General features: G+C 46.8%; 2 protein-coding genes and 3 non-coding genes across 7 annotated transcripts in view; 1 reads left to right on the top strand and 4 right to left on the bottom strand.

The window, feature by feature from the left end:
• Nucleotides 1-25,206, bottom strand: part of LOC126522403 (NADP-dependent malic enzyme-like) — a 168,853-nt gene that overhangs the window by 110,955 nt on the left and 32,692 nt on the right. Inside the window, exon 1 of one of the 3 annotated variants that reach the window (XM_055066400.2) lies at nt 17,081-17,332. The exons of 1 other annotated variant lie outside the window; for it this stretch is intronic. In XM_055066400.2, coding sequence (XP_054922375.1) covers nt 17,081-17,187 — 107 coding nt within the window. In that variant the 5' untranslated portion in view covers nt 17,188-17,332. Of the gene's footprint in view, nt 1-1,235; nt 2,119-17,080; nt 17,333-25,206 lie in introns of those variants that run through there. One more of the 3 variants, XM_050171155.3, reaches the window with a different exon arrangement.
• Nucleotides 7,615-24,560, top strand: LOC129382448 (uncharacterized). The gene is made up of 2 exons (XM_055066402.2): nt 7,615-7,785; nt 23,411-24,560. The coding sequence occupies exon 2, from the start codon at nt 23,431-23,433 to the stop codon at nt 23,746-23,748; it is 318 nt and encodes a 105-aa protein (XP_054922377.1). The 5' UTR covers nt 7,615-7,785; nt 23,411-23,430; the 3' UTR covers nt 23,749-24,560.
• Nucleotides 11,786-11,857, bottom strand: TRNAG-UCC (transfer RNA glycine (anticodon UCC)). The gene has a single exon. It is a non-coding gene; the product is annotated as a tRNA-Gly (tRNA).
• Nucleotides 12,355-12,426, bottom strand: TRNAG-UCC (transfer RNA glycine (anticodon UCC)). Its single transcript has one exon. It is a non-coding gene; the product is annotated as a tRNA-Gly (tRNA).
• On the bottom strand, nt 22,391-22,462 carry TRNAG-UCC (transfer RNA glycine (anticodon UCC)). The gene has a single exon. It is a non-coding gene; the product is annotated as a tRNA-Gly (tRNA).

The raw sequence follows: 25,206 nt of genomic DNA, 5'->3' as shown, positions 1-25,206 counted from the left end.
AACAATGAAATTTTGTTCGGTTTACAACATATATATTATATTAATTAATTAATTAGTAATTGGTTGGCTAAACTATCAACAACCTAAATCTCTATTTAGCTTGTCGTAAAGGTTCCGTGGCCTAAATCAGAAGTTTGATGCGTGAAACCCAGCGTAGCATATACGTTTGGCGCTTCCCGCTTGATTGACATTGCCGCATATCTGTCGGCGAAATATCTGATTGCCACCCTGGTACTGTTATTGTAGAAGGTATGTGTAAGCTACTAGAGGCAACGGTCGGCTCAGTATAACACGAGACGGCTTTGTTTTAGCTTTATTCCACTTTCGATACAAACTAATCTGTGAAATTGAGAATTTCAGGCATATGTAAAATCCTTACGCTCTGACACTTACGGATAGCGTGAGAAACAGAAGCTTTCCTCGCCAACGTGTATAACAGTAAACTTGACCCGCCGTGATAGCTTAGTGGCTATAGTGTTCGTCCATCAAAGCACGAGGTCGCGGGATCAAATCCCGGCCATGGCGGCCGCATTTCGATGGGGGCGAAATGCGAAAACACCCATGCACTTCGATTTAGGTGAACGTTAAAGAACCCTAGGTGGTCCAAATTATTCCTGAGACACTCACTACGGCGTGCCTCATAATCGGATCGTGGTTTTGGCAAATAAAACGCCTTTTTTTTTTAACAGTTAACTTTTTCGGAACGACCGCGGATATTGTGCGAGGAAAAAGTGCGGCACGTTCTTGTCATATATTTATGCGAGATACTGAACTGATCGATTCATGGTGACGCGCAAGAAGACGCTCTGGCGGAGCTAATACCGCCCAAGTCTGGCAGGCTAACCCTTCCTGTAGCAAAGTCATCACCAACACCAATAAACAGAGAGCTCGGGCGGTCCAATCTCATATATTCATAACGCATGGCACAGCCATCGCAATATTGCGTCAGTTTTGCAGGTGTCGAAAGCTATTCTTTCCGTTAACAAGAAAGCTCTGAGATTACTGTGGTCACTGAGATTTCCCAGTGCTTTCATTCCTTTGAGAGAGGGCAAATCACAAGATAAATCGCGGATATTTAATGCTCGTGCTTGCTCGATCGATTTCCCATTGCTCCATACTCCGACCAAGCTCTGAAGGTTGAGGCAAAAGCTCACAATAAAATTATAGCAGCAATGAGTGAAGAACAGACAATACAGGCTGACCCCGAGAATAGGTTGAAACAAAGCAAAGCTCACGGTGTTGGAAGTGGAGGTGAGTGATGCAACAAGCGCAGGCAGCAATCGGACGACAGTTCTCGCACTTAGCAGACGATGCCGGTATGGAGCAGACGACGCACCTTCGCTTCGCGCCGGAACCGAAACAACGAAGGATTAGCTAAGCGCTACGCAAATTTGCTGTGCATGTCACGTAGAGCAAGGTTATTCCTCGTCTCCCCACGGCGGACAAACGCAGCAGCGACGACGGTCGAACGAGCAACAGGCAAGAAACAGCAGCTGCCGCTTTCGGTACGACGCGCGACGGCGCGCTCGGCAGACCACGTGGTACACGGACGTCGCTCGCACTTTTTCTTTCTTTTTTCTCTTTGTTACTCCAGCGCCCTCCTCGCCATTTCTGCTTCTCCTTTTTCTTTGTGCCACTGTTACGGGAGGCGCTACGCACATCGCAATGACGTCACAATACTATTAGGCCAACAGAGAAAACGAGTAAAAAAAAAAACGAAACAAAGGAAGAGAAACTGGCGATATCGCGTCATGCAGGAAAGACCCACCTTCAGGAGGCGCTCCCGCTGTGGGCCGGGCTACAGGAAGGGAGATAGGTCGCGAGGGGGCAAAACAGAAAAAAAAAAAAAGGAGAGAAGCCTGGCGGCATGACCATGCGCGGCCGTGAACACACGTAGTGCGAGTGAACGTGGCGATTATCACATTACGGCGGCAGGGAAATCTCCGGCACAAATCGAGCGGCCTTCCCAGAAGCGCGACCGCGTGCATATATATATAGTATAGAGATTGCGAGAAGGAAGCGTTTTGAAATGAACGAGTCACTTGAGAAACGCTTCATCTTCACTTGTTGCGCTTTGTTTTATCGTCGGATGCCAAGTGCGGCAAACGAGTTCATATCTCTCCAGCGAGATATATCTCTGTTCCTTTCGCTCACAGCACGCATTTGTGTGCGTATGGGATCAGCCGGCGTGTCCTTTCTGTAGGCCACTGCAGGAGGAAGGGATGTGAAAATGCGGGATATCTCTATACTTGGAGCGTTACGTCGGAAACGTCCCAGTGGGTGAAATTACTGAATCGAAAACAGAAAACTGGACTTTAACGATTCCTGAGCTCAGAACTCATATACTGGGGCATGACTCTTTCCGCAGACAGTGTGATATTCTCACGAACGCCTCCCTAGCGACGCACAGTGCGTCGTCCTCGTTCGCTATGCAGCATAACTGCCTGACGTGTGGCCAGAATACGAAAAAACACTTCGAAATGTGTGGCGTCATAGTGACGTGCCGGTGCTGGGGTTTCGGCGCGGCATACGACAAACGACAGCTTGGTATTCATTTTTTCACTTGCAAATAGGCATCCAGTTACCGCGAAATTAAGGAAAATATAATTTTCGAACAATGCGAGCTTAAACTTATTTCACATCCTTTCGTGTCGGGGGGGGGGGGGGGGGGGGGGGCTTTAGTATTCCAGCTTATCGCGATATGGAGTCGTCATGACGTCGTGCCATGTTCGAGCACTCGGGTTTATTCTGTGCCGGAAAACACAGAAGTTGTGAGGTTTCATGCGTTATTTGCTCTTAAAGGCAATTCGCTTTTTTGTCGATAAACAATTATATCGATACCGCGTCATCGAGAATCTCAAATCTATGACGCGCGTGGGAATCTCGTGTGGGAATCTACAAGTTACGTTGCCACCCATCTCCCTTACTTGTGTGCCTTCTTTGCGTATATATATATATATATATATATATATATATATATATATATATATATATATATATATATATATATATATATATATATACATAGAGAGAGAGAGAGAGAGAGGGGGTGAGCGCATGAATTCGGAGCAAGAAAAGCGATACGACTCCTCAAAATAAAGCTCAATTTAGTGCCGCGACTTAATTGTTAAAAACTGTTCAATAACGAGCGAACAATTTTTCCGGGACAATTCTTCTAAAATAATCCCCTCTTATAGGATAAAAATAAACATTTTTTTCTTTCGTCGGATGAATCGCATATCGCCATTCAACCGTCGATTATCTGAGGCGAAGAGTTACGAGACGTGGAGTCACAGTGCCGATCTAGGTACCTAAGTAGAGATTTACTATTTAACTGTTTATTTATTCACTTTAAGAAGCATAATTCAATAGCCAAACTGAAGTCCAGTAGTAGTAATGTCTGCTTAACAAAAATCCTAAGGCTAGCACCACTTACGAGCTTTCCGTCCCCAGAATCAGCTAATAAGTGCGTTGGCAATACACTTTTTCTTATCTTTTTTTAGTCACGGTAACGCGGAACAGCAACTAAAGGCTTCCAAGCGGAACTTTCGCCATTATCATATTGCGCCTGTGTTTTTTTTCTTCTTTTATTGGTTCCAACAATACATATTTTAATCGCCTCGCGGAAATAGTGCGATTCTGTATTTTCAGGTACAGCTTGTACCTGAATAGGCGGACATAAATTGCGAAACAAATCATAATGCCTAAGTAGCTAATTAGGAAGATTGAGCAATAAACTTTTTAGAGCGCAGCTCTTAATGGCCCGTTCCTGTGGGGAGCGGCGGCGGCAGCGTAACCGAGCTAACGAGCACAACACCGAAAGATGAAAGAGCGAACGCGGAGCGCCAGATGAAAAACGCGAGCCGCGAACGGCGAAGACCAATGAGAGCGGCCCCTTCGGTGACGTGCACGCGGGAAACTAGTTTCATGTGGACCCGCCCGACCGTTAGATGCGTACTCGTATCTGGTCTCAGCCGGACCGGTTGTTTCGTACTATCGTCTGCTCGCGTCATCTCTCGCTCGCGTTTGTTTGGTTTGCTTGGCTTGGTCTCGTTCGCTCTTGTTTCGATTGCCGTGGCTTGCGATCGTTTTGTAATCTAATTGTATGCGCGACACGAATTGTGTAGTACTTTCTGGAAGCCAAGCAGCAACAGCGATTACACTGGAACCTTCGACGAGTCATGTATAAAAGCCGCCGCGCTTGATCCTCAGATCAGATTTTCTGCGATTACCGACTCTGCCACATGTCTATCTTAAATTTTCTGCCTCAGTATAGTGCGAAATGAAAATAGGTATAGAGCTGCGCTCAAATTGCGCATTAGGGAGCTTCGTAATCGTCGCCTATATTTTTTAAATTATTATTCGCTTCAGGGTGCATTGTCGCAACTGCGAAATTGAAAACCAACAGTAGTGGTGTTGCGTTTGCCTAGCAAACATTGTAAGGCCAGCACCACTTGCATGATACCCAGTTTTAAAGTGCAACGGCTGCGAAATATATTGCCGTTCCAGTTGGCAGTTTGCTAAAAGCGTGCGTGAGGCAGTTTGGGATGATCTGCACTGGGGAAGTGAAAAATAGGAGTGAAAGTGTAGTTACTGAAGATAACGAGGAGGGGGGTGGTGCAGAAAACGAAGGGCGGATCTTAAGTGTAACGCTAACGCACTTGTTATAACAGATTTCGGAGACAGACATATTTCGAAAGCGGCGCTTCTTTTAGGATTTATGCTAAGCAGGCACGACATACGCCGGATTCGGTTCTGCAACTGGGGCTAGCGCCCGAATGCGGATAAGTAAAATGTTACTGGGTGATTCTTTTTTTAGTTGTCCGCCTAGACGAGAACCAGCGTATTCAACATGGTATGACCGATAGCTGGCAGCCTGGACCTCACGATTTGTCGCTCAAGTTATTTTTCAATTAGGAGTTTTACGTGCCAAGACCACGATCTGATTATGATCTGATTATGAGGGACGCCGTGTTGGGAGACTCCGGAAATTTGGGCCACCTGGGGTTCTTCAACGTGCACCTAAATCTAAGTATACGGGTGTTTTCGCATTTCGCCCCCATCGAAATGAGGCCGCCGTGGCCGGAATTAGATCCCGCGACCTCGTGCTTAGCAGCCAGCCCAACACCATAGCCACTAAACAACCACGGCGGGTTCGTCGCGCAAGTAAGGTCTGCTACAACGGTCAGGTGATTCACCTGAGCAGATCGAATCGCGCTATATGCCCCATGCAATTCTGAAAAAAAAATGCTTGAACTAAAACACACAGACACGCACACGGTATATTGTTAGATTACGCTAATCATGCGCGTTGTCTGCCGCTCGATCATGTTCCAGAAGAAGAAGAATGTGTCAACAAGCTCAATTCTAAACCCTTCTGCAAGAATGTGATGGTGATCCTCATTTATCTCCCAACGAAAGGAGATAGGCGCATAATCTAGCAGCGAGAGGTAACAGTAACGGATACGAAAAAAAAAGGAATAGAGCGGAAAGACAAGAATAGTACGCGAGTGATAATCAGTCTAACTGAAACAAAATAATTGAAGAAGTAATAACAAAGGAAACCGGAATAACAAAGAATTTGAAAGAACAATTGCAGTGATATGAATAGTGAACTGAGAAGAGTAAACCTACAAAAAAGAAGAAGACGAAGAAGAAGAATAAGCACCAAAATAAGCACTTGTGTCTTTTGTACTTCGTCGAACTGCCCCTCTTGCGGGGAACATAAAACAATAGACCATTTCCTAGTTGATTGTCAAATATATTCTGCATTGCAATAAAGAACATTCAAAACACCATTCCGCCTTCTTAGATTAGACTGAAATGTTCAAAATTTACAATCTTTGGGGGTCTCGACCCTTAGGCACAGCGACGGGAAGGTTGGCGATGCCAGTCAGGATTTTATTGCAGGGTCAGAATGATTTCGACTATAAAATCAGAACTTGAGGTTTCGTTATATTTCTACAAAATCGATTAGATTAGCTGTATTTATGGTTACATTTATCCCTTCATTCTGTTAAAGACATCAGCTAGAATCTATTATTTCCCACATACCTATTCAAAAGCTTTGTTTACATTATTTTATAATTCTTTTTTTTTGTTGTTGTTGTTATATTGAACTGTCCGGTTCCTGGCCAATACGCCGTAGCGGGTATGTGTCACTAACGTCTAGGCTCTACATCTACTTTTTCCTTGTTTGTCACACAACACTCATGTGAAGGCGACAGGAACAACTACATGGCCCCTTTATCGCTAAGGTTAAGCTATGCGAATATTCGAAATTTTGACTACAAATCAAATAGTCTCTGCTACTCGATTCCTGTTCGATTCGAGAATCCCCTATTTGAAGTTGTCGAGTATTCGTTCCTGATCGAACACAATGGATAACAATGCTTATTGGAGTAGTGCACACCACGCATAGCAAATAGTCACTGTAACGAATAATTCTGCCACACGGGCGAACGCTCGGAGTAGATAACTCCTGCGCAATAATTTCCAGTTATTCGATAAGGACGACTCGCGGTTAGGCGGTTTACAAAATTGTTTTCTTACTTAAAGCAATGCAAGTTTCTTCTTTAGTTAATCTTGCCATGTTTGTATTTCTTTAACACAGTGTGCGGTTCTCTAGTATTGCAGTTTGCGTTTTCAGCATCTGGTGACGTATCGTTCTTGTGTTTCACTTCTGTCATTGTTGTAGAACCCCGCATAAGATATTTGAATTGTAAGTCTCATTTACAGACTCCTTAATTTACTGGAGTCAAGCTGCCAACGGCATTACAGTAATCAAATAATAATGACGATGATGATGATGAGCTTTCAAGGTATGGTACGTACCCACAGCGGGGGATGGGCCAGGAATCGGAGGTTTTGAACCCAGTGATACATTTAGGAACGAATGGATAACTGAAAAAGTTGTAAATCTTGGAAGAAATTATGGTTTATTGAAATTATGGTTTATTAGAAAATTCGGACCAGACGAATAGATGATTGAAAGAACTTAAATAAATAAAATAAGGTTTCCTCAACTATTTATATTTAGGCTGGAATGAATTTAGAACTGTAGTATAAGTATTGTAAGGTAAAACTGGGATCAACATGATAACCATTTCGCAGCTTGAACGAAATCCCACACAGCGTCAGACACGTGGCTGAAGCTTGTAGTGACGAAGCCCCAGGGCAGAACAGGACCAAGGCGCAGACGGCGCGCAATCTTCACCTTGCCACCTCCCTTTTACTTCAACATGAGAAAATAATCGTTATTATATTCGATATTCGAGGGTCGTCTTTCTCGAATATTCGTGTTCGATTCGATTAAAAAGTTCCGTTATTCGAACACCCATATAGGCCAAGAAAACAACAGGAACTTCCGACAATCAAAACAGCCGTGCCTGTCTCTTCACGGGCTAATCTCGCATTACGTGATTCAATTCAGTTGGTAAAAGCTGAAAGGCTTTTGGGGGCCTACGTTATATACAGCCATTAAACTCGATCGGTCAGGAGATTAACGACCTTTTTCCATAGGCCCACGTTAAAATTTCTCTATCTCCCGCTTTTTTTCTTCTATCCCCTAACTTCGTACTGGAAATGTCACGCACCTCTTTGACCAGTGCACAACCTCCGAGATCGGGCGGCGTGCACATCTCGTCGGCCATGACCAATGGCCAGTTGTGGGCAGGAGCCATAGCTTCAGAAGAAGAGGAATCACCGACGGGGCTCCGCAGACTTGAGTCCCACGCATATCGCCGGGACCCCCTTACACCGGGCGAAAAGTGCACCTACGAACGGGTGAGTGCGAGAAGGTGCCAGAGAGAGGGTGTGCACCGAGGCGCACACCGTGGAACCTAGTACCGCAACGTATGGGTCTCTAGATTCACAACAAGGGGCCCTCTGCAGCAGCCCAGTTTTGTATTTGTCTTGTCTTGCCCGGAAAATGCGAAAGAGGATGAACATCTTTATTTAACAACATATATTTCATCTCACCAACTTCCGGCAGTGGAGCTAAAGGAGAAGCGTGTTGAACTGGGCTGGTCGGCACCTTATGGAGGTTAGAAGGAGACGGCGCTACATACACGGGACCATGACAAGCTGATACAAACACGGCGCTGATTAACAACCAATTTTTATCGCTACATCGAAATGAAATCATTTACCTACCCAGAACGTGACATCGCAGCGTTGATATCTTATGTCCTGGTTTGTTTGCTTGCTTCTACTGATTGTACTTCCATTGTATATTGGCGTCGTTACGCAATAAGAAGCGGTTGTCGGTCGGCGCCGTGTCTCTCTTCTTCCGTCGCGATCCCGTTTTCTTAGCGCTGTTTCCTTCACGTAAAGGTCGCGTCAGCCAGTGAAAAAGAAGAGAACCAGAAGAAAGAATCCTCCATTGTCCGTCTCCTATTGCCCTCCCCGAGACGCGGACTCAATGGAAGCGTTAGGGAAAGATTAGCTGTGGGCAATGGGCGGTCCATTCTACTTTCCTTGGAACACGCAGTTGGCTCTCGTTACCGAATGGCTGAAATGAGCCCTAGCATTTGCCGCAATGCATCAAGTCGGTGAGACGGAGTCGGTAAAACGGAGTCCTGCCTGCCCTCACTATAATATTATCTCAATCACCCGCGAGGCCTCGGTTTCCCATATCAGGATCTTGCCAATAAGATTGGCCATTTATGTACGTTACCGCCTTCACAGGTGCCGATGCATCAGAGGGCTGAAATGTGACATCCAACGGACGCGCAAAATCAGGAGATTAAAGGGAAACTAAAGAGAAATACAGTCACTTTAAATGGACGTAATATTATTTTTTTGAATTTACTTTTTGTTAACTTCGTGGTTATTGGTTAGAAAAGAAACTGCGTGAAGGTCAAACATTCATTTTAGGAATCTCACACCGGCACCTCAGTGCCGTACGGTACGTCAGCGTGACGTGAAGTGTTTCAGTGTTCTTTATTTCCCCCCTTTATATGAGCCCTTGTGGTGCAGCAAACGTTTCCGAAAGTCCAGACTTAGCGAAGACCTCGCGAAATTCAGACTTTGAGTTCTCTATGACACAATGTTTGAGCATGAGTTTATTTCTCACATGCATGTCGAAAGTACAAGCTGCGATGAGGAGAGTAAACGCAAAGAGCTGCGGAGCTTGACTGGCCCCACGCTTAAAGTTATAACGATAAAAAAAGTAGACCCGAGCAGACGTCGTCAGAACTCGTGACGTCGCGACGAGCGAATACGTGAACTTCAAGGCGGCATAGGGCCGCCAACCTTTTGCTCGTTTTCCTTTTTTTTTCTTTTTGCCTATCAGGCGTCCTATTATTGTTTAAAAAGCATTGTGTGTGCGTGTGTGTGTGCGTGTGCGTGCGTGCGTGCGTGCGTGCGCGCACCAAAGTCAACAGAATTAGCTTAGTTGTTCGCCCTTTTTCGTGCCATTTTTAGCCTCGCGGCTCGACTTTGACGTACTTCCCCCCTCCCCTCCCCCGTTAAAGTGTCATTTTAACGGGGGGGAGGGGGAATTTCGTTTACTTATCCGTTCGTTTACTTATTCTGGTGGCAGTTTGCTACGTTTTCTTTTCCTCCAAGAAGAAGAAAAATGGCCTTATACATTTTGCTAAAAGCGGTTAAGTTCTCACGCGCCAAAGCCGCGATCTGATCATGAGGCACGCCATAGCCCGGAATGCGGATGAATTGACCCCCTGGGTTTATTTAACTGCACTTACACTGTTGCAGACATACCTGGTGCCACGGAAAAGTTCCGGGAATTTGGAAAGCGCAGGCAAACTGAGTATGGTACACATTTACGCCGCTAGATGTCGCTAGCAGTATAACCTTGCGGATCTGTGCTGAACGTCTTGAAGCGTTGCTTTGCGAATTGTTATTTTGAAACGCAGTGTTTCAGTGATTTGGCGCATTTCTTAGCAACCGATATGGCAGACTTCAGGAGCAAATGGTTTGCATCAAGTTTTGTTTTAAGCATGGCAGAACTGCGGTAGAAACTCATCGTATGCTAGATGATTTTGGAGTCGACGCCATGAGCCAAAGTAAAACGTTGTTATGGCATAAACGCCTCAATGAGCGTCGAATGTTTGTTGACGACGATGAACGTTCTGGAGGCCTGTCAGCGAGCACAAACCCGGAAACGATAGCGGAAGTTCGTAAGGCTATCCTTAAAAGTCGCAGGTTAACTATAACGGATGTATGCGACGTTGTAGGACAATCTTACGGCACAGTTTAGCGAATTTTGTTGGATGTTTTGAAGATGAGGTGCATTGCTGCAAAATTCGCGCCAAGAATTCTCAGTGACGAACAGAAGCTGCGCTATGTTTCTGCCTGTACGGAGCGGAAGCAACAAGTTAGAGACAATCCCACATCCTCTTTAGTGTAACAACCGGAGATGAGACATGTGTTTGTGCCTACGATCCTTCAACCAAACAGCAGTCGTCGCAATGGAAGTCGCCAAATTCCCCGCAGCCGGAATAAAAAGGCACGTCAGGTTCGTGGCAATGCGAAGTCCACGATCATTGTTTTTTCTTCCTTTTTTTTTTTACCGACATGGAATTGGCCACAAGGAATCCGTACCTCCTGAACAAATCGTGAATAGCGAGCTTTACTGTTAGGTTTTGACGTGCTTGAGAGAGAGAGAGAGCATTCGTCGCAATCATCCAGAGAAGTGGAAGAACAACTGGCTCCCCATCACGACAACGCGCCCGCTCACACATCGCTCGTTGTTCGTCAGTTCCTGCCTTCCAAACAGATCACAGTACTCCCGCACCCACACTATGCACCTGACCTCGCCTCTTTTGGGCAATCTGCTGCACCCCTCAGGCTGCATCTCGAGCCAGAAGCGCCTCTTCCGAGCGATTCTGGTGTTCGCCGAGGACATCGCCCTAGCTGATCGCCTCTAAGCCCCCTCCCCACGCTCACGGCGTTTCGACCGCTGCTGCTCCTTCCCTCTTTCTTTCACCACTCTTTCTATCCCTTCCCGCCCTGTGCAGCGCGGTTGAGGTGTCCTCATCTGAGAGACAGTTACTGCGCTGCACTTTACCCCATGTTCCGCCTTCCCAAACAAGAATCTCTCTCTCTCTCTTTTGACTTTTTCTTATTCCCAAAGTTGAAGTTGAGGCTGAAAGTACGTCGGTTTCGCACTGTTGAAAAGATCCAGTCGGAATCGCAGGCGATTCCGACTGTCGCGTGGAGAGTTCCATTAATGCGTGGAATCGTGGCAGAAACGCTGGGATACGTGCATGCTCAAGAGGACTAATTTGAAGGAGACATGGTGATTAGGCGTTATGGTGAACACATTATCTTTTGTTTCCTTTTACGACTGAATTCCCGGAACATCTGGCTAGCACGTCCTAAATGTAACGTGGAAATGAGAGAAAATTGGGAAGGGATCGCGCTTGCTTGTTTGATGTTCGTCCCCGTTGCAAAAGCGCTAGCTAGTAGAAACATAGAGCCATGACCGATTTTGATCTTAGAAGCAAATCACGCGCACTCGTTTTGAGCCCGAAACGTGGGTGTCGTGGGAAGTTCGTATTCTCTAGCTGGCGTACCAATCAGTATGCGGCGTGCAATTAACATTACGGCTTCAGCTGCTAGTCGAAACCTTGAAATTTCTATGTTTTTTTTTGTATTTCTTTGTTTTATGATCCCTACCATTGACCCGCACACGTGCATAGGCCAGTGAGCCATCCCTTTCATTTAAGTTCATTCTCTTCTCTCTCTAACATCCGTCAAAGCGCCATACAAACACGCAAAGTAAAAAGTAACAATCTGGTGAAAAAAAAAAAAAAATAAGTGCGTCGGCCGGGAATCGAACCCGGGTCAACTGCTTGGAAGGCAGCTATGCTAACCACTATACCACCGACGCCTACGGACGGAGCGCTTCCCTGACAGCTGGAGACGGCTTCCAGCCATATGGCTGCATTTGTGTTATTTTCTTAGGCCATGCCTTACCCGAGAAGAAAGGGGGTTAAACGAGGGGCCAGATTTTGATATAAGCGCATGCAAAACGTATTGAGCCTGACGTAAAAGCGCATGAATGTCTTCGGAAGATAATTATACTGAAACCACTATATTTGTGTAGAAAAAGAAAAGGCAACGTTACTAAATAAGAAATTATGAGCTTATCAATCTCACTGTGCAATGCCCACTTGCGTTACAGGCGTTCTGCGCACATACCCGTGCTCTTGCTCCGTGGCAGCAGATATGCGCGGCGTACGTGAGGTTGTCGAAGCGGCTTCCATCATTGTTCTATGAGTATTGCACAGTGTAAGGTCCCACCTACCAGTCTTATGGCTACAACGGCAATAAATCGCAAACAAGCAATAAAAAAAGTATTAAAGAACAATAGTAAAGAAATAAAGCTGCGTCGGCCGGGAATCAAACGCGGGTCAACTGCTTGGAAGGCAGCTATGCTAACCACTATACCACCGACGCTTTTTTCTCTCTTTATTACCGACATGGCAACATAAAAAACAAGACCGGGGAATACGAATCCGCAACAGTCAAGACAAAAATATCTGCCATTGGTTGGCGGTCACAGGGCTAAAAACGCTTGAATTTCGCAAGCTCAGTCATCACATTGAGCCATGTTGGTTTTTCTTTCTGCAGATTATACATTTTTTCAATGAAGTATTCTCTAACAGGCCGGGCGTTTATTTCGGCATGTCTCACGGCCATTCTAGTTTTCCATAAACTATGTAAGGACACCAGCATGAACATGTCATACGGTACATTGTATTCATTTAGAGTAGGCAAGAAACGAATCCCATATGGTGTAATCGGAAAGTCCTTCTTTAGCGTTTTCTGTAAAATGTCCCAATGGAACACAGCATCCCAGCAATCAAGAAAAATGTGTTCAACTGTTTCGGGTTTCCGGCATAGTAAACAACTGACGCTCCAAGGCACGGAATGTCCTTTTAGAGCGCAGCTCTTTGGCGTCCGTTCCTGGGTTTCGCGTCGTCGTCGGCGTTGTCGTCGGCCTCGTAACCAGCTCCGCCCCCCTTTCATCCCCCCAGCGCTAGCAGCGACCGACTGATACCGCTGGATGCCGCTGACGCCGCTAGAGAGTCAAGATAACGTGACTGCATAGAACACCGTCGCCGCCATGCAGAAAGAGGAGGAAAGGGTCCCCCCCCCCTGTTCTTGTGTGGCGGATAGGGTGCTCTTCAGTTGCCGACGCGCCGGTTATTTAACGTAGGCCCCGGCACGTCGACGAATACGTGACCACCTTCCCACGGCTAGACCTGGTTCTTAGCGCTGCGGAAGCGAGGGTATCATATTGTTTGTGTCGGCATCGGCGGCGTTGTCCCTGAAACCAACTCCGCAGCTGGGGTTGACTCACTATCGGCGTCAGCGGCATCAGTCAGTCGCTGCTATCTCTTCCCTCCTCCCTTTATCGTGTTGTCCGCTTGCTGCGCGCGCTTCTGCCCCCATCGTTTGCCGCTGGGTGTACACGCCGCCCCCCTCCCCCCTCTTCCTGCGAGTCTCCGGTTGTCAAAGCGCCGGCTCGAACTTAATTCCTTTCTTCGCTCCTCCTCCAATGCAACCCCTGTGCGGTGGCAATCAGAGAGCCAGATCGGTGGCGGCGGATCTGTATATGTGCACCGCCCGAGCCGAAATTGCCGCTGCCGTTCGCCCTGTGCGGTGGCAATCAGAGAGCCAGATCGGTGGCGGCGGATCTGTATATGTGCACCGCCCGAGCCGAAATTGCCGCTGCCGTTCGCCACTGCGAAATTATCTGCCAGTTCTTTCTGAGCCATGAGCGAGACGACCGATGGAAGTCCTCCGTCTGCTGCTGCTGCTGCTGCTGCTAAACGAGCTGCCAGAGCAGAGGCCCAGCGCCGTCGCCGTCAGAATCCAGAGGTGCGTGCCGCCGAAGCAGAAGCTTACATGTGTTGCTCGATTTCTTTGCCTCAATCTATCGAAAAGGTGAAACAGCTTATTTGCTGCGCTCAAATTTCGCATTAGGAAGTAACGTAATCGTCGGTAATTTTTTTCCTCTAGCCACGGTTTCACAGGTAAAGTATTGGTGTGGAGCTGGAAAAAGAAGGACTTTACCGAAGGGCGTACTGGCATTCGTTTTACTCTTTTTAGCACGTCCTTTTCAGGCCCAATGCAGCACATCGAGCGATACAATGGCACCGGCAACATTGTGTCTATCAGGTCTTATATAAGCGCTTTCGTGGTACTACAGTGAACTAGAAGTATATTTTCTAGTGCACTGTAGTGGTACCCTACTTAAGTATTACATGGAAAACCGAACCTTTAACAGCTGAAAAGCCCAGACTACCTCTTTTAGGAAACCGCGCACTCTGCATTGACTGCACCTATGTGACGATACAATGAATTCAGGTATAGCTTCGCTCAGCCTTGTTTGAAACATAGTTAATGAAAATGGGTCGTTTTGGTCGCTTAAGTAAACAAACCTCGACACAATCTGCCTAATGAACAAATGTGCCAGACCTAATCCTCCACTTTTAGCGGAACGAAAGAGATTAGTGCGACTGGTGCGCTCCCAGCTTGAACCCCATACAAACACTGCGAGTACTCTGTGTAAACGTTGTATGTTAGCCCTTGACATGCACAACGCTTGGAGCACGTAAGAAATTTTGGCAACCGCAAACAGGCAACCGCACTGTCGCACGAGTAAACATTGAGAAATTGCGGCCTCCCCATTTAAGTGTACACTCACGAACCCTTTCAGTTTCGACATTCCAGTAATCAACCGCGTCACGGTAATGCTCAAGCGGCACCCCTAGGTACTTTGCCAGCGTGACTGTCCAGCGGATATTTGCAAATGTACTCGGATGGTCTTCCCAGTTACCGATCCATATCCGTAGGGATTTGTCAAAGTTGATAGCACTGCCTGTCATTCTGCAGTATGATAAAGCCTCTGCGACGGCGATTTCGATGCTTTCTTTATCCCGCCAAAACAACGCGATGTCGTCCGCGTATGCCAGCACTTTCACTTCCGCGGACTGCACTCGGAAACCCGATATTCTATTGTCATTCTCGATTTTCCTACAAAGCGGCTCTAAGTAAATTGCGAATAAAAGAGGCGACAAACCACACCCCTGGCGCACAGACGACGGGACGCTAAAGCTTTTGGTAACCTCCTTGTTTATAATGAGGCTGGCGGTACAGTCTTGATAACGCATCTTTACCCCATCTAAGATCAAATCCCCTACATTTATATGTTCTAGAATACTGAAAAGAATTTTATAGGCCACACGGTCAAAAGCCTTCTGCATATCTAACTGTAACATGGCACAGTGTTCACCTAGGTCGTTACAGTATTCTAAAATGCTTCTGGCAATATGAATGTTAATGTAGATAGACCTTCCTTTAATGCCGCATGTTTGGTGCGACCCTACTATGCTGGTCACCATTCCCTGTAATCGCTTTCCGAGCACCCTTGTAAATATCTTATAGTCTATACATTCATTAGCGATATCGGCCGGTAAGCGTCCACAGCTAAAAATTTTTCTGGGTCCTCTGATTTCGGTATCAGCACTACGTGCGATGTCCGAAAAGATGGAGGAACCTGTTTTTGCGCGTATAGGCCTCCTTAAACAACCCTAACAGGATCTCGTAGACATCACTTTTGAAGGCTTTATAAAAGGCCGCTCCAAGTCCATCAGGTCCCGGGGACTTTGCCTACAACTAAATCGTCTATGGCTCCTTCCACTTCGGTGATGCTCAGAGGCCACTCCAGACGCTTTTGAATGTCTTCCTCTAATTGCGGCATGTTTGACAAAAAGTCCGTCTTGAATTCTTCTGTGACGTCTTTAACAGTCCCGAATAATTTGCTATAATGAGCAAGAAACGCCTGTTCAATTTTTTTGAGGTTCGCTCGTGATCTCGTTCTCGTATGGGATCATTCTGATTTCATTTCGCCTCGCGTACGCCTTTTCATCAGATAAGGCTCGTTTTGTCGGTGTCTCACCTAGCCACACTCTTTCAGCTTGTGCCCTTATAACTGCTCCTTTGAACTTCTCTTCTTCGATAAGCTCAAGCTGGCTTTTCAGTTCTTTTATTTCTTTTGTACGGCTCCCAGGTCTCTCGCTTTCCACGGTGTACAAAAAATCGAGCTCGCGTTGCATTTCATTTTCTTTTTTCCTTTTATTAAATTTCTCTTTAGTGGCTTCTTCTATACCGCTGATCCTGACTTCTTGTTTAAAGTTCTCCCATACTTCTAGCACGTTGCCATCTGCGTCCTCGATCAAGTTATCTAAATTTTCTTTCACGCTTTCACAAAAGGATTCGTTCATTAACAGCCCATCGTTAAACTTCCACAACTTCCAGTTAAATCTCGAGTTTCTTTCTTTGGCACCTACGCTAAAGGTTACTAGGCTGTGATCGCTGAACGAGACGTGTTTCACGCTATAGCTGCCGCAAATCGGAACAAGCTCCAGTGCGACATACCCTCTAGCCTTGCTTAACTTTGCCCTTGAAAATGTGTGAATGCAGGGGTGCCAGTACTACACAGGAAATGACCGACGTCATCCAGATTAGACAATTGCACTAGTGTGTTTAAAAGTAAAACACTTTTGTCACGCACTGGAAGGTTTTTCACTCGATCGGCCGCGAAACATACACAATTAAAATCTCCTAGCAATACGACTTTCCTGTCACACTGTAAATGCTGATTTACTCTCTCAAAGAAAGGCACACGCTCATTTTCAATGTTGGGGGCGTAGACACATATCACGCGCCAACCTACACCCAAGAAAGAAAAATCCACAAAAATCAGTCTTCCACTTTTACAAGAAAAAGCCCCTTCTTTTCTAATTCCCAAATTGTTTCTAATGAAGATAGCGCACCCCGAGGAAGTCCCAACCGCATGTGATACACAAACATTGTATCTATTGCGGAACTGCAGCACCATGCGATCCGTCTGTTCCTCACTTTCTATCTTTGTCTCCTGTACCGCTGCTATATCAACATCTGTTTCTAAGAAAAGCCGGCTAAGCTGGTATTGCCGCTTTCTGGCAGAAAGACCGCGAACATTTATAGTAGCAAAACGAAGTGCAGTGTTTTGAGCCATTGTTATGCTTTATGAAGAACAAACGAACCGCATGGTACCCACCTCATGAGTCTGGGGTCAAAGCTGCCTTCGCATCTTGCACAAACCTTCCGTAGCTGCCATGGCAGCCTTCGGAAGGCACAGTTGATGTCCCTGTCATGGCGTTTCATCGTCCCTTGAATTTGGCTTGGTCACTAAGTAGACTAGAAGAGACGCCGCGAAGCACACGCTCTCGCGGCTACGGTGGCGGCGTCTCCGCCGCCCTCCGGTCCGGAGTTATGTTCGGACGCGGTCTCAGCGTTGACCGCCGAATGATCGCCTCCTTTGGCGGCGGTCCTTCCGCGATCCTTGCAGCCAGGGCCTCATGCTCGTCCAGCGTAGCGTCATGGCCGCGCTTGGAGACTGAGGCGCCACTTGTTCCCTCGTTCACTTCCATGACTGCTGGCTCCTCAGGTGACTTCGACGGCGTTGTGGCATCCTGCTCTTTCACAACGCCGGTGGCGTCGCCAGCTGCGTCAGTCAGCTTTCGGCTTTCCTTGTTAACACTTGCGTCTTGAGGCATGTCGGGCGGGGTTAACGTCGCCGCATCAAGTTCCTCGAGCTTCGACGTTGCTTCGCTTGCGGTTTCTTCAGCGTCAGCCTCGTCCATGACGAGTTCCGCAGTGTCTTCTCCTCCGACCGGCCCGGCAACACTTGCGTACGTCTTCACGCACTCAGATTCTTCGTGTCCAAAACGACGGCAGTGCGTGCAGCGAGGAACTCGGCATTCTCGTCTGATATGGCCCTTACCGTGACACCGCAGGCACAGTGGCGCTCTTCCAGGCGCGACTAGAAGGGCCATGTCACCGGCGACGCGAAGCTGGTGTGGAAGGTCAATCACCTTAATGCCGTTCTGGAGCTTGAGGCGCACGAGGTGCGTCGTCGACCCCTTGTCTTAGATCCCTTGAACTTTCCCCTTTTCCTTCGAGACCTCGGTCACCCTTCCGAACGGAGCAAGCGCTACACGCACATCATCGTCGGCCACACTGAAAAGAAGCCAGTGAAGCTTCAGACGCACGTCCTGGTTTGCCGGATCAATAACCAAACAACGTTGGCCCTTCACCTTCATTTCGGCACATGTCAAAGCTTTCTTCATCCCTTCCGTGTTCTTGAAAGTCACAGCCCATACGTGGCTTATCTGATATGCCCCCAACGCTATTACTTCAGAGAGCAAACCAAGACGCGCCAACATGTCCCGGAAATGTTCGACTCGGTAAGGCCTCGACCGGACATCCGCGTGCAAAAATAAAGTATTCAAAACACTATGACCTGATGGCAGAGTAGGCAAAACAAGTTCGTATCCCTCGGTATCCATTCCGTCGATCCTGTCACCGCGGCCGCTGTTAGCCGTAACCGCCGCTCCTTGGGAGCACATGAAACGCACGTGCGCCTAAACGTAACGTGGAAGTGAGAGATAATAGACAGTTTTAGCAGAGCGTTTGCTTGCGCTCCGCTCCGCACACGTTTCACGCGCACCGGTGGCTGCACAGAATGCATTGATTTCGCTTATCTAACAAGAGCGTCTTCCAGAGATGCCACTGACGTGCTCTCAGCTTGGCGGCAAAACGATTACGAAAGCAACTTCACGCTCCCTGACGCACCGCTAAATCAGGTTCCTAGCGGAACGTGGTCAGCGTCCCACGTTCCGCTGCCGCTATGTGTGCTGTGCGCACGCGCGTCAGTGTTCCCAGTAGCGTTTTGCTGAGCGGCTGCGTGCCAATTGTTGTGATAGGCCGGTCTGAGCGGAGCGGACCGCAAACGCTCTGCTAAAACTCTCTAATAGGGAAGAGATCGCGCTTGCTTCTTTGATGCTCGTCTCCGTTACAAAAGCGCTAACTATTAGAAACATAGAGCCAGGCACGTACCCAGGATTTTTTTTCGGGGGGGGGGGCCCACCACCTTCATCATCATCATCATCATCATCATCATGACCATCATCATTATTATCATCATCATCATCATCAGTCTGTTTTATGTGCACTGCAGGACGAAGGCCTCACCCTGCGATCTCCAATTACCCCTGTCCTGCGCCAACTGATTCCAACTAGCGCCCGCGAATTTACTAATTTCATCGCTCGACCTAGTGTTTTGTCGTCCTCGATTGCGTTTCCCTTCTCTTGGAACCCATTCTGTAACCCTAATTGTCCAACGGTTATCTAACCGGCGCATTACATGACCTGCCCAGCTACATTTTTTCCTCTTGATATCAATTTGAGTATCGTCTGTACCCGTTCGCTCTCTGATCCAAACCGCTATCTTTCTCTCTCTTAACGTTGTGCCTAGCAATCTTCGTTCGATCGCTCTTTGCGCTGTCCTTAACTTGCTCTCAAGTCTCTGCCCCATATGTCAGCACTGGCAAAATGCACTGATTGCACACCTTACTTTTCAATAATAATTGTAAGTTTCCAGTCAGGAGCTGGCAATGTCTGCCGTATGCGATCGAACCTATTTTTATTCTTCTGTGAATTTCCTTCTCATGATCAGGGTTCCCTGTGATTGAGTGACCTAGGTAAACGTACTCCTTCACAGTCTCAAGTGGCCGACTGGCGATCCTGATCTCTTGTTCTTTGCCCGGCTATTTATCACTATCTTCATATTCAGCATATTAATATTCAACCCCACTCTTACACTCTCTCTGTTAAAGTCTTCAATCATTTGTTGTAACTCGTCTGCATTGTTGTTGAATAGAACAATGTCATCGGCAAACCGAAGGTTGCTGAGATATTTGCCGTCGATCTTTATTCCTAAGCCTTCCCAGTTTAATAGCTTGAATTCTTCTAAGCACGCAGTGAATAGCTTTGGAGAAATTGTGTCTCCCTGTCTGACCCCTTTCTCTATAGATAAGGTATCTCCCCTGCTTTTCTTGTATAGAATTAAGGTAGCTGTAGAACCTCTGTAGATATTCTTCCGCGAAGGACGAGTCAGTAAGACGAGAAACTATTTACAGATTATATTTACAACAACGGTTGCAGCGCTGACCGGTTAGATTCACAGCGCGAGCCCAGTTCGTTCTTCCTCCTCTTTTCTGAAGTGATGGCGCCCACGCGCATCGTTCAAACAAAAAAATACCATACGCATGTAGCAATACTTTCCAAGCTTTTTACGTAAGCGTTCTGTACTCCTTGATTACGTAGTGCCTCTATGACTGCTGGTATCTCTACTGAATCAAATGCATTTTCGTAATCTATATAAGCCACATAGAGAGGCTTATTGTACTCTGCAGATTTCGCGATAACCTGATTGATGGTATGGATGTGATTCATTGTAAAGTATCTCTTCCTGAAGCCACCCTGTTCCCTTGGTTGACAAAATCCAGTGTTGCCCTTATTCTATTGGATATTATTTTGGTAAATATTTTACATAATACTGGGAGCAAGCTAATGGTCCTATAATTTTTCAATTCTTTAACGTCTCCTTTTTCGTGGATTAGTATGTCTGCATTCTTCCAGTTTTCTGGGACCCTTGCAGTCGATAGACACTTCGTATAAAGAGCCGCCAGTTTTCCAAGCATTATGTCTCCTCCATCTTTGATTAAATCGACTGTTATTCCACCTTTTCCTCCTGCTTTTCATCGTTTCATGTCTTGCAGGGCCCTTCTGACCTCATGGCTAGTTATAGGAGAGTTTCTGTATCCTGTTCATTACTGTTTCTAAGTGAGGTATCGTGACTCCTCTGGGTACTGTATACAGGTCAGCTTAGAATTTTTCCGCTGCTTTCACTATATCTTAGAGATTGCTGATGATATTATCCTTCTTATATTTTAGTGCATACATCATGGTTTGTCCTATGCCAGGATTCTTTTTTACTGATTTCAGGCTGTGTTCATTTTTTACGGCTTCTTCTGTCTTTCTCATGTTATAGTTCCGAATATCAGTTATTTTCGCCTTGTTGATCAGTTTTGACAGTTCCGCGAATTGCGTAACGCTGTGCGGCCGCCAGTCCCATACAACCGCGTAGAGCGCAGGACTCTGCGATTCTAGACGTACTGCGCTCACCGCGATAGGTTAGAAAAACACCCACATAAGCACAGCAGAGAAGTGGCTACGTGAGGCGGTTCGACCGATAACTGTGGAAGCGTCATTCAAAACAAGTAATTGTTTTCCACTTCTGGCGACCTTTTCTCTACTTCCTTTTTAAATAAAAAGATGTTGATGCATAAATATTCTCATAAACAACGGTTAACTTTCTTTTATTATTCGCTTTTGCTTGCAGTTTGGTTGTTGCCTTGGCTCTCTCCCTTAGTAGATCGCTTAATTTCTCAACTCCTTGCGATTTTTTGTTTCCAGTTGCCAATTTTGCACGAAAAGTGCTATACAATTAGGGAAAAACAGACGAGGTAACGGGCGACAGTCATCTTGCTTATGTGTTTAAGGGTTATTGCAGGGTTTCATGATGGACGCTCTAGCACATTATTTTATTTCCCACCTCATCTAACCCATATCACGCGTATATGGTTCCGGGCATCTGCCAGCATCGCCGCGAGCTGTAACTCGACGAAATAATGAAGCAAAGGGAAAAGTTAAACGCAATTGGCGTTTTCTCCGGCCGCAACTCGTTCCATGAGAGTACAGATCAGCTGAGTAACAGCCGCATCCCTCTCCTGGTGCCAGGATCAGCCTAAACAAAGAAGGTTGAACTAACAAAAGCAGCAGCTATGCGCGTGACGGTTGAATAGATGGTGACAACTGAACGCATCTCGAGTTAATCGCACGGGTGCGGAATCTATGAGAAAACTGTCCTTCACATTACAAGAGATGCCGATAACTACCGCCATCTAAAAGGAGTGAAAAAGGCAGCATAATGCTGACCGATGAACAGCTGCCAAGTATCAACATTCATCTGGCGGCGCTTTAGGAATGTGTGAGGAGTGGTGGCGTGGGTGGGGAGGGGGGGGGGGGGGGGTATGCCACTTGATTTCGGGGGGGGGGGGGGCCCGGGCCCCCCCGGGGCCCCCCCCTGGGTACGTGCCTGCATAGAGCCATGACCGACTTTGATCTTAGAAGCAGATCACGCGTACTCGTTTTGTGCCCGAAACGTGGGTGTCGTGGGAAGTTCGTATTCTCTAGCTGGCGTACCAATCAGTACGCGACGTGCAAGTAACATTACTGTTTCAGCTGCTAGTCCAAACCGTGAAATTTCTATTTTTCTTTTTGTATTTCTGTTTTTTATGATCCCTGCCATTGACCCGCACCCGTGCATAGGCCAGTGAGCCATCCCTTTCATTCAAGTTATTCTCTTCTCTCTCTAACATCCAGCAAAGCGCCATACAAACACGCAGAGTAAAAAATAACAATCTGGTGAAAAAAAAAAGACCAGAAAAAAAAACAAAAAAAGTGCGTCGGCCGGGAATCGAACCCGGGTCAACTGCTTGGAAGGCAGCTATGCTAACCACTATACCACCGACGCCTACGGACGGAGCGTTTCCCTATGGACGGACGGCTTCCAGCCATATGGTTGCCTTTGTGTTATTTTCTTAGGCCATGCCTTACCCGAGAAGAAAGGGGGTTAAACAAGGGGCCAGATTTTGATATAAGCGCATGCAAAACGTTCTCGTATAGGCCCCTTGAGCCTGATGTAAAACCGCATGAATGTCTTCGGAAGATAATTATACTGCAACCACTATATTTGTTTCAAAAAAAATGAAAACAGCGTTACTAAATAAGAAATTGTGAGCGTATCAATCTAACTGCACAATGCCCACTTGCGTTACAGGCGTTCTGCGCACATACCAGTGCTCTTGCTCCGTGGCAGCAGAGATGCGCGACGTACGTGAGGTTGTCGAAGCGGCTTCCATCATTGTTCTATAAGTATTGTACAGTGTAAGGTCCCACCTAATAGTCTTATGGCTACAACGGCTATAAATCGCAAACAGGCAATAAAAAAGAAGTATTAAGAAAACAATAGTAAAAAAAAAAAAAAAACCGGGAATCGAACCCGGGTCAACTGCTTGGAAGGCAGCTATGCTAACCACTATACCACCGACGCGGATGAGTCAACACCGCTTTTCTGTCCAAGGTCATGTCAGTCGATTGCCCATATGGATTGCCTCTGGCTTGTTCGTAAAGGAGGCTATGTTGAGGCACGCTCATAAACCGCAAATTTTAGTCAAACTAGTTCCTCTAGCCATGCCACTAGTTATGCCAGAGGGCTACCCTTGCAAATTAGGTTTCACTCGAGCTCGCTAGGGAAAGGTTTCGGCGTGAAACCAGAAAAAAGCAAAAGAATGCTTGCTTCTCACGTTATTTTTGTCGCCAAAGGCATGGCAACAGAGTCCCGATCGAGGGCCTACCTCACCAGCCTACAACAATTTACATCGCGCGGAGGCAAAGCGAGCTCGCCAATCGGGCTGCGCAGGACCATCGTGTCGGGCTCCCATGCCTACGGACGGCGGCGACCAGACCGGCGGAGGCCAGCAGGTGGCACGGCGGCCGCGGCTGCGGGCGCTGCGCGAGCGGCTGCTGTCGTGCAAGCCCGTGCAGCGGTTCCTCGACTGGTACGGCCAGTTCTGGGGCGACGACGAAGAGGAGCGCAGGCTGCACGAGGCGGACGCCGACGACGGATTCGTCAACTGGTTCTGCTTGCCTTTCTTCGTGACCCGCAGACCGCGCTGCGGAGTCGCCAAGAACGCGGAGGCGGCTGCCGCCTTCGGAGGACCCGACGCTGTGCTGCACTCCTTCGCGGCCGCCAAATAAAGAACAAAACGCGTACCGCGCGCCCTGCTGTGTCCACCGAGACAGAGCCGTGCTCGCTGCAGAGCAACGCAATGAACTACTGGACGCGCGGTTGGTGCGCACAAAGCATGCGATGATCGAGGTAGCCGCATAAAAGCCGCGACCGAGGCGCAGAATGAATGACGAAGCATTTAAGTACACAGGAGGAGGGCTCGCAGGTTCAACTGATGCAAAACAGTTTTTTTGACACACGGTGTTACAGCACGAGCGATATATATGGAGATTGCGGGCGAATATGCACTACATAGCGAATCATGCATGTTTCGCGGCAGACACGTGTAGTGTCCCGCTGCTCCGTTCCACGGAGGAAGGAATCTTCCTCCAGGCTCCGTTCCATACATGGCAGTCTACGCTGCTAGAGAGACTTCTTGCAGTGGCTTCGATCGCACTTGGATATAGTTCGATCTTTTTTGAACGCAATTGTGCGCAACTGTTTATTTTTATAGGTTCCATAAACAAGTTTTATTCCTTAGAAACAAACACACTGCGGCATGCGGCTGCTAATGCGTTGTTTTCTTTTTTTGTTCTTTTCAGATTTTTTTTTTTTTTTTTTGCAACCCGTCGCGACAGGCGCACGTGCATGCTCGCGCGGAGCGAAGCATGAAGGGAACGCGCGGAGTGATAACTTTTCTTGACCGAACTTTTTGCATAGCTTCTACATGCTATGTATGGAACGGAGTACAGAGCTCAGAGACACGTGAATGGTACACGTACAGAGTGTAAAATTTGTTGGCTGCCACACACACACACACACACACACACACACACACACACACACATATATATATATATATATATATATATATATATATATATATATATATATATATATATATATGGTACTTCAATTTCGCACATAACTGAATTGCGCTAATGAAAGTGCGGCGGCACGTGCAGCTTTCTTATGCACTACACGCAAGGGAAAATCTATTAAAAATCTAGGAACGTCTCGGCTGGCGTGTGACTAAACAACGAAAAATAAGAAAAAAGAAGGTATCGGCTATATTACTTCTGAAACAATGGGTGAGATACACGCTTCATGAGTCATATAGAGACCGGAAGGTAACTTCAGTATTATTTTAAGGGGCCGTGTGCGACCATTTTATACCCTCCAAGTTCTGAATAACAAAGCGTTTCTTGTGTTATCCTGATGTGAATGCAAAAAGAACTACAAAAATTGACGTCAGGGCGCCCCTTTAAAGTTTGAATGCTTTACGTAATCTCCGTTACAGAACTTGAATGAAGTTAACCCCCTCCCTCCCTAAAAACGCCGCGTACAAAATCTGTATCAAACTGAGAAATAACGCCGATATGCATGCAGAGAAATCTGTCACACTTATGTAACATTCGCCATATATGAAGCCACAATTGACAATGATGACAAGAAAGCCGTAGGCAAAAAAAAATTTGATTGTTATT

Source organism: Dermacentor andersoni, chromosome 6, assembly GCF_023375885.2.
Source record: "Dermacentor andersoni chromosome 6, qqDerAnde1_hic_scaffold, whole genome shotgun sequence".
NCBI lineage: Eukaryota > Metazoa > Arthropoda > Arachnida > Ixodida > Ixodidae > Dermacentor > Dermacentor andersoni.
Note: the sequence above shows the minus strand (reverse complement) of the source record. Positions and strands in the feature narration are given on the sequence as shown.

What these genes read in the sequence shown, in the direction of transcription:
- LOC129382448 (XM_055066402.2), top strand. Translation starts at nt 23,431, where the DNA reads ATGCCTACGGACGGCGGCGACCAGACCGGCGGAGGCCAGCAGGTGGCA.